This window comes from Bison bison, unplaced genomic scaffold, assembly GCF_000754665.1.
Source record: "Bison bison bison isolate TAMUID 2011002044 unplaced genomic scaffold, Bison_UMD1.0 scf7180017864465, whole genome shotgun sequence".
Lineage (NCBI taxonomy): Eukaryota > Metazoa > Chordata > Mammalia > Artiodactyla > Bovidae > Bison > Bison bison.
The window spans coordinates 6,676,550-6,690,813 of NW_011495026.1; the positions used below are offsets into that span (position 1 = coordinate 6,676,550).

At 39.9% G+C, this 14,264-nt stretch overlaps 1 protein-coding gene across 1 annotated transcript in view; it reads right to left on the reverse strand.

The window, feature by feature from the left end:
• Nucleotides 1-8,965: 8,965 nt before the first annotated feature.
• FAT4 (FAT atypical cadherin 4) overlaps nucleotides 8,966-14,264 on the reverse strand; it is a 186,797-nt gene continuing 181,498 nt past the window's right edge. The window contains exon 18 of the mRNA XM_010860260.1: nucleotides 8,966-12,963. Coding sequence (XP_010858562.1) covers nucleotides 11,099-12,963 — 1,865 coding nt within the window. The 3' untranslated portion in view covers nucleotides 8,966-11,098. The remainder of the gene's footprint in view (nucleotides 12,964-14,264) is intronic.

Here is a 14,264-nt window from a genome sequence, read left to right on the forward strand (position 1 = left end):
ACATTTTTTTGTAAACCTAATGCCAGACGGCTCTGTTATCAAAATCATATGTGTAGCTTCTAAGACTCAGATGAAGGGAACAGACTCGTGGACACGGGGGCTGGAAGGGGAGGAGGGGATGAATTGGAAGAGTAGGATTGACATATATAACACTAGCTGCTATATAACACAGGGATGGTCAGCTCGATGCTCTATGATGAGCTAGAGGGGTGGGATAGGGGTTGGGGGAAGGGAGGTCCAAGAAGGACGGGAGATATATGTAGACATAGAGCCAACTTGGTTGTACAGCGGAAACTAACACAACATTGTAAAACAATTATTCATTCATATCAGTTGCTCAGTTTCATCCAACTCTTTGCGATCCCATAGATTGTAGCCCATCAGGCTCCTCTGTCCATGGGGTTTTCCATGCAAGAATACTGGAGTGGGTTGCCATTTCCTTCTCCAGGGGATCTTCCTGACCCAGGGATTGAACCTGGGTCTCCTGCATTGCAGGCAGATTCTTTACCATCTGAGCCACCAGGGAAGCCCTAAAACAATTATATTCCAATTTAAAAAATGTGACTTTGAGCAACTAAAAATATAATTGAGAGTAACTGGACTGTTTCATCAAGAATGTTTAAGAGAGTTTAGAATAAGAAGCAAATCATCAGCCCAGGCTTTGTGTGATTTGAAGGCTGTTTCTCCTTACCCCTGGATGGAGCATCCCCTCACCCCTGGAATAACTTTGTTCATTGCCCACACTCTGTGTGAGATGATCTGCCTTCACCTGGTAAGCATCTGTTCTGAACCTTAGCTTCAGTAGTTTCTGCGCAGGGGCCTTCCCTAACCACCCCTATTTGTAGGCTTTTTAATAACATCACAGCCTTTTAGAATTAAGAGAATGTTTGGTATATTTACTGAAAATTCATGGTTTTTAAATCCTTGTTTGAGAAGATGAGATTATTTCCTCAAGTCTCAACAGTATCAAATTGGCAAAACTACTCAAGAAGCTTCAATTTAAAAAAAAAGTAACAAGTGACTTTATTAAGTAAGGTGTGTGTGAACATGTGTCTGTATCAGTGTGTATTCACAAGATATTATATCTCAACTGTTAGATTTACTGCTATCTTTCACTTTCTTTATTAACCAATCTTATCTGTATGCTGATATTTTAAAACCAATTTTAACACTAGGGGAAATAGTAAAGAAGTCATCTTAGCTTAATGAAACCCAAAATTAATATTCTTGTACTTACATCTGAAATTGCTCCAAAATTCCCCATTATCCTCAGTTAAAGGACTTTACTAAAACAGATCAGGCTTCTGAGGTGGCGCTAGTAGAAAAGAACCTGCCTGCCAAGGCAAGAGACGTAAGATACACTTGTTGGATCCCTAGGTCGAGAAGACCCCCTGCAGGAGGGCATGGCAACCCAGTCCAGTATTCCTTCCTGAAGAATGCCATGGACAGAGGAGCCTGGCAGGTTATGGTCGTTAGGGTTGCACAGAGTCAGACATGACTAAAGTGACTCAACATGCACGCAGAGCACATTACGAAAGCCAATATTTTAAACACTTCAAAACATTTTTCAATGTTTGATACTCTAGACAATTTTTTTTTTCATCAGGTTGCCCCATTCATTATTCTGCATGTTGTCTTTGTTACAGAGTACTACCATTAAATTATTAAACATATATTTTATTTTGTTATCGGCCTTTGTTCTGTGCTAAGTCACTTCAGTGAAAGTAAAGTCGCTCAGTCGTGTCTGACTCTTCGTGACCCCACGGACTGCAGCCCACCAGGCTCCTCCGTCCATGGGACTCTCCAGGCAAGAGTACTGGAGTGGGGTGCCACTGCCTTCTCTGTTGGCCTTTACTGCTGCTGCTTCTGCTAAGTTGCTTCAGTCGTGTCCGACTCTCTGCGACCCCATAGACGGCGGCCCACCAGGCTCCCCCATCCCTGGGATTCTCCAGGCAAGAACACTGGAGTGGGTTGCCATTTCCTTCTCCAATACATGAAAGGGAAAAGTGAAAGTGAAGTCGCTCAGTCGTGTCCGACTCTTAGTGACCCCATGGACTTCGGCCTACCAGGCTCCTCTGTCCATGGGATTTTCCAGGCAAGAGTACTGGAGTGGGGTGCCATTGCCTTCTCCGTGGCCTTTACTAGTACTTATTAAATAAAGTGTAATTGATGTTGATAGGATTATAAAATAAAATGAAGTTTTCTGACTAATACTATAAAAATGCAGCAACGGGTTATCTAAAATGCATTCAGAGTGTAATTCAGTGTATAATGATATATTTTTTGTTTTATGATATTAATGCTGATGATATTATTTATCTCTGACAACATTAGATTCTATTTTTCAAGTTATCTCATGATGATGACAGAGAAGGCAATGGCACCCCACTCCAGTACCCTTGCCTGGAAAATCCCATGGATAGAGGCTGGTAGGCTGGTAGGCTGCAGTCCATGGGGTCACGAAGAATCGGACATGACTGAGTGACTTCACTTTCACTTTTCACTTTCATGTTTTGGAGAAGAACACTCCAGTGTTCTTGCCTGGAGAATCCCAGGGACAGGGGAGCCCAGTGGGCTGCCATCTATGGGGTCTCACAGAGTCAGACACAACTGAAGCGACTTAGCAGCAGCAGCAGCAGCAACATGATGATGAATGACCCTATAAAAATATTTTTGCAAGTTATTTCATGCAATACCTTTTAGGAGATATGCAATTTGCTAAAATGAAAGTTTTAAAATGTAAATATAATTTAAAATTATATTGAATACTCCAGAGGAAATTTACAGATAAAACAAAGACACATAGAGGTATTTTATTCAGTTTCCTAAGAATAATTAGAAAAAATATATGGTTGTAAAATCAAAAATGTCAAAAAAAAAAAAAAAAAAAACCCATGAACCATTTGGTTATTCTTTTTTTCTTCACAGTTTTGAATGTTTCCTTTCCACAGAATGCAGCCAAAAATGGATCGTATGACAATTTGAATACAGTCCAGAGAAATTAAAATGAAAAATTAAAAGCATTGGAATTGGAAGGCAAATGGAAGTTTGAGATAGCTAGACAACTTATCAGAGGTAATTATTCAGTCATTTTACCCAAATTATACTTCAGCCTTATTTGCCATAAACTCAGCAAAACATGGTGAATCTAGATAACCTACTTTTTGCTGAGGATGGATGACACCAAATTCTGTGAAAAAGTACAATCCTGAAATAAAATGAACCAGTTCCAAAATAAGTGGTAAAGGATAAGACAAAGCTGATAATGGTTAGTTCAGAGCAAAAGCTATCAAAGGCCAAGAATTTTAACTAAGTCTTACATAATTAGACAATGAAGGAACTGCTGAAAGATGTTCGCAAATTTCCTTAGTTCAAGAACTTGTGTTCTTAAAAACTCAATAAACCTATTATTTTGTAACTTTTGAAAATGCAGATCACCAAAGTTTAGGTTATTTTTAAAACAATTTTATGATTTTTTTTTGATATGGATCATTTGTAAACTCTTTATTGAATATGTTACAATATTGTTTCTGTTTTAGTTCTGTTTATTTTGTTGCTTTTTTTGGTTGGGAGGCTGTCTGGGATCTTAGTTCCCTGACTAGGGATCTCTAACCTGTGTACCCTAATTGGAGGGCAAAAGTCTTAATCACTGGACCGACAGGGAAGTCCCTAGAAGGTTATTGATGATATCAATTGTCCAAAAAAATGTATGTAAAGCACACCTGAGTACAAATGGAAATGTTTTTGGAAATATTGAAATAATACTTTGAAAACAGAACTATGCAAATTTTAAAGTATTTTGGGAAAGAAGAGTCACCAAAAAATGTCAAGCCTCTTGAAGGCAAAAGTCATCGTTATTCACCAATTTCTTCCCAGCGCTTGGCATACAATACTGAACAAATTTTTGAAAATATGCATTACTAAGACCCACTTACTGACTAATTTATAGGGAGTAGTTATACTTTAATTTGATGTCCCACAAATATCTATTTAGAAGGGCCCATTAAATGCAGAGTGGCCAAGAACTGTGCTTTAATTTGGATAAAAAGCTGCCTATAAATTATGGATAATTGACTTTGCCACTTCAAACTTTCTTGAACATTTTTTGGACTCATTCTGTTCTTGATCTGAAGCTGCATAAATTAAGACAACTTTAAATGTGAACGTACTTTTCCTGTCTTATAATACTGACAGTCCAAACCACTCTCTTGCATGAAACACTATTCTATAATTGCTATCTATAAAACTTAAAAGAAAAAGAAAAAGATCCTGGTTTTGATTCACTCTCCAGATCCAGTTATCAGTGTGTGCAGCATGCGCAATCATAAGCCTTTTGCATCAGTTGGAAGAAATATGTTAAAGACATGAATGGTTTCCTGTTAGTGGAGATCATCAAATCAAGCTTCATGATGACAGTTCTCCCAAAGCCAAAGAGGGCAGCCATTTTTTCATTCTCTGTTTATCCAAAGCCATGTTCCATAGAGAGTCCATCTTATCTTCTGACTTTGTGATGAGCATCACCCCAGATTCAGTACATGACATCTTCAGATTCATAGCTCTAAAAGAATTAACACATTTTTTGGAGTAGGCTATGCTGTACTTATTGTCTTACACTGTTTCCTAAAGGGATATCTCCCAGCTAGCTCAGACGGTAAAACGTCAGCCTACAATGCCAGAGACCCGGGTTCGATCCCTGGGTCAGGAGGATCCCCTGGAGAAGGAAATGGCAACCCACTCCAGTATTCTTGCCTAGAAAATCCCTTGGACTGAGGACCCTGGTAAGCTACAGTCCACGGGTCCGCAAAGAGTTGGACACGACTGAGCGACTTCACTTTCACTTTCAAAGGGATATTTCCTTAGGTGTCTTACTTTTCAGCATTGAAATCAAGCACTAATAGCTCTGCTCTCCATAGCATTCTGGTCTAAGACTGCAAATAGAGTAAGGAAAGGATGACTTCAGTGAGCAGACTGCTGTGGCAAAACAGAGCCTTATTTTGATCAACATCTGTACCACACACAATATGGTTTCAATTTGAAACAGGGAACTCATTGACGTTGCCAAAGAACTTTGTACATTGGTGGTTATTTTATTTGGGCTAGAATGGTACACAGATTAAGATTCCAACTTTCTGCCAGAAGACCATGATGACTGCACTTTGTACTTTGCAAACTGATTTGGGACTCTGGCAACATGATTCATAAACTAATAAAATTGTAAGTATCCAAATAGATCACATGGAAATTGTGTCCCTTTATACAGTGTGTTTTTAAATATTCTGCGGGTCTTTTCATTTTCATTATATATCTTCAGATATGGAGATTCTCTCACAAGTATTTCTACCTTGAATATATCACATGACAAAGAGGATTTGATGAATCTGTCCATCCGTTCAGCATATTCTTTTAAGAGATACGAAGAGTCCTTAAGTTACCTGTATGATGCCAGTCACACATTTGTCACAATTGTCTATGTGAATTCTAAAATAATTATGAGTATAAAATGTGTACATTGTACATATTTCATATGTACATAAAAAAGTTCCAAGAGTTTTTCTGGTAAATGCCAAGAGTACATCTTTATATCTTAATCCTGGTTCACTACACTCAACTTGGATCCTTTTTAAAATTCTAACAAACTTTGAAAAAAAAGTTTATTAATAATGTGAAAATGGAGGTTAACTGCACTCAGTAGGATCAAAGACTCATTATAAGATATTTGGACAAGCTTCAGTTGCCTAAAATTTAGGCACAGATTTATTGTCCTGTCTTACAGATATCTCGTTTGCCATTATTTCCCACCGATATAAATCTATCTCCTCCCACTTGAAATATTTCCCTCATAAATTATTCCCTTTGTAAAAATAGAAGTCAATTTTTAAAATTAAAACTTATACAGCCTTCTAATCAGTAAATATTACATACTTCAGATATATCAATGACTCAGCAGGAAAGAAATAGGTTACTTTACTATTGTATATGCTTCTTATTAATATGCCTACCGGTTTGGATTGGTCATGGAGATCGGATGAATCAACCAGTTAACAGACATTCATCTCAATTAAAAACATCTCTCCTTTTGTCTTTTGCATCTTAGACGCCAATGCAGAGTGAGCACACACCCACATTAGCAGGGCTTGCTTCGCATTTAGAGATGCACTTATTTGGCAAGAGAATATACACAAATGAAGGCTTGCTTCAACAACCATTCTGTCTCTGGGCCTGTTCTGAATTATCATTCTTACTCTTTACCCTCACATCCATTCGACCCGAAGGTTTCTGTGGTGCAGTCTTTGTTGATGTGTTGACAATGGTCTGGCCTCAGTGACTCTCTGGCTGTTCCTTGAACATGGAATGATCTCCTACTGGGGGATTCCCCATACCACTGCCTCTGCCTGCAACAGCATCACCCACACGTGTCCGTAGCTTGTTTTTCTGCTTCATTGAGCCCTCTGCTCAAATGTAACCTCCCGAGAAAGGCCCTCCCTGACCAACCCATTTAAAATAGCATGCCAGAATCCCTTGGTGGTCCAGGGGTTAAGACTCCATGCTTTAACTGCTGAGGGCCCGGGGTTCGATCCCTGGTCAGGGAACTAAGATTCCACAAGCCTCACAGCAGGGCCAAGTAAAATGAAGTAGCATGCACACTCCCATGTCAGCATCTAGCCCTTATGCTGGTTTAGTTGGCATGCAAGCATTTGTCTCCTCTAGACACGACAGTACATAATGATTGCTGTATTTGTCATTTATTGATGGATTTCTAGCTCCATCTAATAAAACATTATGTTCCATCATTATGTTCTTTGTCTAGTTTCTTTCTTGTTTCACCCCATGATCTAGAAGACTGCCTGACATGTGGAGAAAACTTAATAGTTTGTGATTAAATGGATTCACCCAGGACATTGAACTTCTTTATATCTCTATTTCTTTGTTGACAGAGAATGCTGTACTTCATGGTCTTTGGTCTAAAGTATATTTGTTTGCAGTTATTATCATAGATGCATAGGTCATGTTAGAATTGAATCACTGATATTCATCTGTATGCATGAAAATTGTAAGCACCAAAATTTATTAGAAACTAGTGCCTTTTGCCTTATTAATAATAAATGAAAATACTGAATTAATGTATAATACTGATCTATAACTCTTGGACTGATAAACTATTAAAACTGCTGGATGGCTCAGTAGTGGTAACCATATAAATTACTAATGATGTGACATTACACCCAAAATATCTTTAAGGAATACATATTAGATTAATCATAGACTTTAATATTTTATTTCACACTGAAAGCTCTAATAAATGTATGCCAAAAGACATTTCATTTCTAGGCTTATTTTTCCTAAGGGGAATGTAAATTTAGTCATCTTGGAATGTTAGTCCTTTTTAAATTGAATCTATGACATAAAATAATGGAAAAAGGAAAAGTGCATTGCTGAATTATTGATTCAAAATTTAGCGATCATTTTCACATTTTACACATTAGTTTTATCATAATGCTGAATTCAAGTAAATAAAAAAGCATTTGCATGAACATAGTGATTTCGTAGATGGGTTTTCTGGAAGTAATAAAGTCACAGTGTGATATAGTTTGTTTTTTCTTATAAATAAAATATTTATAAAGATCATAGTTTTCAATAGTTTGTCAGTTAATCTCATCACCCTTCACATGGGTAAAGATTTTAAGAGCAGCATGGGAAGCAGAAACTGTGTTCCAGTCCCTTCTGATGCTGTTTTCCTCAAATGTCTTGAACGTATCTGAACAAGTGATCAATGAAATCAGCTAACTTAGGGAATTTCAGAAATGGCCTTGACAGGAATAGCAATGTCCTCCTTAAGAGCTGAGTGACTAGAGTCCTGCACAGTGTCACCAATCTAAGCCTATAGATCTTGTGGCTGAGTAACCCCAAGCTGCCTTTCCTGGCAACAAGCCCACTAAGGTATTTTCTGTTTGCACCTGAAAGAAAGCAATGTTTTCTCTACAACAGACATGCAGCAAGAGCCCCAGAGAGTGACTATATTCCAGGCAATCCAATGTACCCTTGCAGGGCTGGATTAACATTCTGAAGGCGTGGATTTATTGTGAAGCAGGTCACCACTAACGATTAATTTGTGAGGACTGTTACCTTGACAGGGCTTTCCAGGCGGCACTAGTGGTAAAGAACCTACCTGCCAAAGCAGGAGACAATAAGAGACGCGAGTTCAGTCCCTGGCTCAGGAAGATCCTCTGGAAGAGGGCATGGCAACCCACTCTAGTATTCTTGCCTGGAGAATCCCATGGAGAGAGGAGCCTGGTGGGCTGCAGTCCACGGGGTTGCAGAGTCAGACATAACTGAAGCAACTTAGCATGCATGCATGTTACCCTGTCAATTTGTCTTCAATCCCATTTCACTAGAATAATGTTATGCCACTTCATTAGTTCAGTAAGTATTCATCTGAGTCAAAATTTCATTCCCTACATTTCTGATTTGTTTTGTAATACAGTGTAAGTATTGTTCTTGCTTCAATGGAAAACATTTAAAGAAGGATGAAAGACTAGAAATTTTCCAATAAAAATCCTGTTTTACGCAGAGACTGGGATTGATTAATCAAGGGAATAGTAATTCTCTATCTCACAAAGAATTCTTAGAGAATTAGAATAGAGAATCTTGGCAAAAGATTCCTCACCCTTAACTCTGAGCTATAATCATGTTTATCATTTTACTTTTAGCTCTGTTCTCAATTATAGAGTTTATATCCTTGAGGACATTGAGATGCTTCAGAGTTTCTTGGAAAAAAAAGATGTATCCTGTTTTGAGTTATGCAAAACAATCAACATGTTCCCATATTTGGTGCATAAATTCATAATACTAAAATTCATAGGGAAATACTAAAACATGTTGGCTCATCCCAGGTGACAAAAAATTGCCCCAAATTAGATTAACATCTTACACTTAGTCCCAAAATCATGTTATATGAATATTATAATTTAGGTTATATTAACATTTTATTTTCTACTTGAAGAAAAATAATCATCTCAACATTATTAAATAACAAAATAATTCTGGTACATATCTCAATCTGTTGTTATTATTAAAATATTTTATTTACTAAAGGCTTGTCCATATTTTATATACTAAAACCTTTTACAGATTGTTAAAATTTCTATTCAGTAAGAGACAGCCAGTGGGAGAGGATAATATTCTCAGCAAATATTAGGTATGGGACAGGTATTTAATTACAAAAAGTTCTGAGGTTGTGACATAATTTGCAGAAGTCCTGTTATTTCAGATACAGCTATTTATACACCCGTGGGTTTGTTCTAGGCTCGTCTCTTCACCTGGATTGTTTCACTCATGGGTGACTAAATGAAAATAGGGGTTTGTTTTGGCTAAGATAGCATGTAAAATTTGTTTAGAATTTATGCAGCAGAATGATCAATAAATTAAAGACAGGTATGCATAAGCAGAGTTTTCACTGTCATTCTTCCTAACCACCACTGGGTATAGAAAATTTGGAGTTGAATCCTTGGAGAAAATGAGACCCAGACATTTTTCCATAATTAGCTTTAATTCATTGCCTCTTCTATTATTATAGGCCTGGTTGAAAGCTGGCCTTTAGTGAACATGCTCTACTGGGAACTTCCAAGCATTTATTGCCAGAATGCTTAAACCAGGTTCATAACAAAGACAGTCTCCTAAGACCCAACTTAGTCTAGACTCATTAGGCTCTAGGGAAGTCCAAGAACTCTGACAGGTAGGAATGCACTAAAGCAACCTTAAAATATCTGTTCTGGCAATCATCCATATTCATGTTTTTAAAAAGAAAATGATGTTGCCCATATATCATTCAACTTGCCATACCCTATTGACAAGTGAAGACTTTTCTCAATTGGGCATGGAAAGAGTCTGGGAAAATGAAAAATTAAAATTACTCTATGAATGCAAAGTATTTTAAATAAATATTTTAATTCTATTGTTGGCATTTAAAAGTAGAAAGCATACAGTATGTTACAAATATCAAACTGTGAAAAATATGAACGTTACATAAGTAACAATGTAAAAAAAAGTATTTTCTTACCTTCCCTGAAAGTAAGAAAAATATTCAGCATAGGAAAATATCAGTATCAAAAACACAGCTTCGGTGTAAAAAAAGAAAAGTTTTTACATGGTATTAAAAAAAAAAAAAAAGGATCTACAAAATGACAGAAAGTAAGACATGTTGAAATTTGACTTTATATAAATTATAAAAACTGGGTACTTGGGGTAAATGTTAAATGGTTGAAAACTAAGTCCAATTATAGGCTTTCTTTAGGTCAATTCTTTAAAATTTTAAAAGCATAGAATATTTTTCAATAAATAACTTTAAAAAATGTCTCTGAGAAGTGCTGCTAGGACCTCATTCCTTACAGGAGAGCGGCAGTGTCCTGGTGACAACATGCGATCATTTTGTTCCAAGTGGAAGCCTGATGAAAGTCTGAAGACCAAAACTGTTTACAAAAACGTTTCAGAATTTTTAACAAAACTTTGTAAAAAATAAAGTCCTAAAGTGCTGAACAAAATGACTTAATTTTAGTACCCACTGTCATGAAAAACATTCAATTATTCAGACATTTCAGAGCAACATTGAATACAGAATCTATAGTTCTGAAAAGTGTTAATACTTAGTCTTTCATTTAAGGATAGGAGGGCTCTTTCTACACTTTACAAAGATGGGTTAAACCTCGAGGATCTTGCAATGCAAAACATGACAATAATAATACAATGGAAACAATACACATACCCAAGGTTAAAGCACGAGTTCATTTTAGCAACGGTATTCATTTCAAAAGTCACAAATCAAACACTGGTAAATAAGGGAAAAAAACTTTCCAAATGCTGCATGCCACATAACTAGTTACAAAATACAATGCATGCAGGCAAAGAAATTTAACCAAGCATATTTAAATTAAAAGAGTTGTTTTGAGTCTGTTTCAGCAGCATTGTGGTTATTATTTTTAACTTTCCCTCCAACAACCAGTCCCTACTGGCCTCTTTTGCAAACGTGACCCACCTTAGTAGGCAACCTTACGATGGTCTGTCTCTTGTTTTTTTATATTTTTATAATGCCAGTACGCAGAGTTCACACATACTGTTCTGCCTCCCCATCTTTGGGAGCTGGCTTAGTTGTCCCACCTTTGCCTTCTTCATTAGCTGCTGCTTTTTCTGGAAGAGATGCCAAATCTTTAAAAACATCTACATAATGGCCAAAGCCAGGGCCCCAGTTCAAAAGGTTGTCCCAGTTGAAATTCCCTGCTTGCTGCCCAAGCTTCAAGGGCAGTGTGTTGTCAGCAACCCCCGGCGTTGCTGCCTGTGTGCCCACAGGTCCCCCCTCAGCCCTGCGGCCGTGGTACCTTCTAGGCTTCAGTCTGGCTCCGTAATTATCTTCATCATCTGCATCTGATTCATTGACTTGAGATAATTTGGGCATCCTGGAAGTATATACCATGGGCTTTTCCCTGTCATACTCCATTTCTGAGCAAGTGAAAGACTCGTGCGAGTCACTATCAGAAGAAGATTCTGGAGCCGGGATGCCATCGGCTGGATTCCGCGTTCTGGACAGGGGTCTTCTGCAGTCCTCTTCTGAAGAAGACCTCCCGTGATCTGCACTGCAGATACTTGGGTTTCTGGGGCGAGGCGTGTTGAGCCTCTCCACCTCTTCAATGGAGAGCCCTACTGGTGGAGAAGATTCCAGAGGGATCTGCCCAGTGGGCTGCTTCAGGCGACTCCCCGGTCTAGAGCCATGCGATGCCATGGCTTGAGGACTCTTGCTTCTCCTTCCCAGCCTCGTGGCATAGTTGAAAATGCCGGGCTGGCACGCGTCACCATGCATCTCCAAAGTATTTCCATCCCTCATAGGGAGATGCAGTTCCCTGGCCGGGCTGTTCCTGTAGAAAGTGGAGGACTTGGAGAAAGGGGCTGGACTGTGTCGAGACAGAGGGTTGGGAGTCGGGCAAGCCGAGTGACTAAGGGAACTGGATCTCAGACCTTGACTGTAGGAAGGCTGGTACGTCAAGCTGCTGGCTCCCAAGGGCATGGGGGACTGCCTGGCAAAGCCCAGGGGGCTATGCCTCTGGATGGAAAATTTCGGGGTGTGGCTGCGGAACTGCTTGTAGTGTTGAATGATGTCTGCGTCCGAAGGGGCGATGCTGCTGGCATTGTCGATGTCATAGTGCTCTATTTCCTGCTCAGGTGAAGCCAGAGGGGCACTGGGGATGGTTTCTGAGTTGTGGGGAAGATCGGTCTCATCGTAGATGAGATAGGGGTTTTCCCTCTCAATGATGTCTGGCTTCGGGTTCCCTTCGGGCTGTTTTCTCACGGTCATGTCCTCCCCATAGGGAGGGATGTTGTCTGGGTCATCGAAAGCAACGTTCTCACTTCCCTTTTTCTTCTTCTCCTTCGGCTTCTTCTCCTCTTTGGGATTGTTGGCCTTCTTGCCCCTGCACTGATTACACAGGATCAGGCTCAAGACGAGGAGGGCCAGGACGGTGGCACAGCTGCCCACGATGGCGGGCACAGCCCACAGGGGCAGGGAGATCTCCTCGGGGCCCGGACTCAGGACACAGATGTGGCCTCCGGGGCTTCCAGCCTTGCACACCCTCCCCAGAGGACAGGAGACGCCCAGACAGGCCACCACCATCTCACATGTCCTCCCTGTGTGCGACTCTGGGCAGCTACAGGTGAAGCCGGAGTGCAGGCCTGGCTCACAGCTGCCCCCGTTCTGGCACGGGTGGGAGGCGCAGTCCCCGGGGGGCACGCACTTGTACGCGTACCACTGGTTGATGCACAGCAGGTCTCCCCAGCACGGGTTGCTAGCACAGATGTTCGGGCCGCGGCAGCCAATCTTCACAGAGGGATCCGTCTTAGAAATGGAGGCCAGGCTGTGTTTGCCACTGAAAGGAAGACTCTCTCCACCGTACAGCATGGAAGCGATGCAGCCATCAAACCCTGCAGGGCCAAGAAGGAGCTGTAAGGTGTTTCAGGGAAAACCAAACGCTTAAAAGGCTCCACTCATCTGGCAAAGGGAAGCTCTGCAATCACATCATGGGAGTTGAGAAACCACAACCTCCCAGCCATCCTCCAGTTGTAAGGGAATAAATCTGTGCCTGTTAGATGTAAGTTAGCAAGATGCGTAAGACTGCCATGACCAAAAGGTGGAGCAGATAGATGGGATCCTGCTCTTTTTGAAGATTTAGGAAGGGCTTGAACAGGCTGAGTTTTCGTTTATCTCTCCTTTCATCCAGTCATCTATTGATTTTATTTTTACAGTTTATATACAAGGAATTACATACAAATAAATTTTAATTTAAAAATACTTTAAAAGAACCAAAATAGGCCTATAACGTCAATCATTAGCTCTTGTGGTTTTAATGGAGGTGATATTGCTCCCAAGGAGCTGAACATAAGTTCCTGAGGAACAAAAGAAAAATCTTAGCCATTACCATGGCTTGTGGGCTTCCAGAGGGCAGATATAGAATATACCTGTAGCATTAACATTTCATACTGTAGTGATGGCAGGGATTCGGAAACAAGGTCTAAAACAGCTCTTTAGGTGATGGTGATTTAAAAAAAAAAAAAATGTTTGAGAGACTTTATTAGACAAATATTTGTGTGCTAATACTGCTAACACTCCAGTCACAGAGTTCAAGAATATATCTTGCCACTCACAAAAGGGCGTGCTTTACATTGGCTTATTTTCTTACAACATCCAAATGAATTAGTGTCTGTATTCTAAAACAAGTTAAACATGTAAGAACTAATCATGATGTGGGCTTTAACTTTCATGCTTTGACTACATTACTCGGTCATGCATTTGTCAATTTTCCTTTTACTTGATGCATCATTCCAACCTAGTGTCATATCCCTCCCATTTCCATAAGCTCCTGGGACATCTGCTTTTGTTCCTACTCTCCTGGTTTTCTTTCTATGAGTTAGTCCCCTTTCTGTCTCATTTTCTACTAAACAACCACTGACTCTTAGAGTTACTCAAGGTAAGGCCTTAGGCTTTCTTTTCAGTCTACACCCTCACATTTGCTTATCACATCCACGCCCAGTACTTCAGTTACCTGCTTGACACTGCTGCTGCTGCTGCTGCTAAGTCGCTTCAGTCATGTCCGACTCTGTGCGACCCCATAGATGGCAGCCCACCAGGCTCCCCCGTCCCTGGGATCCTCCAGGCAAGAACACTGGAGTGGGTTGCCATTTCCTTCTCCAATGCAGGAAAGTGAAAAGTGAAAGTGAGGTTGCTC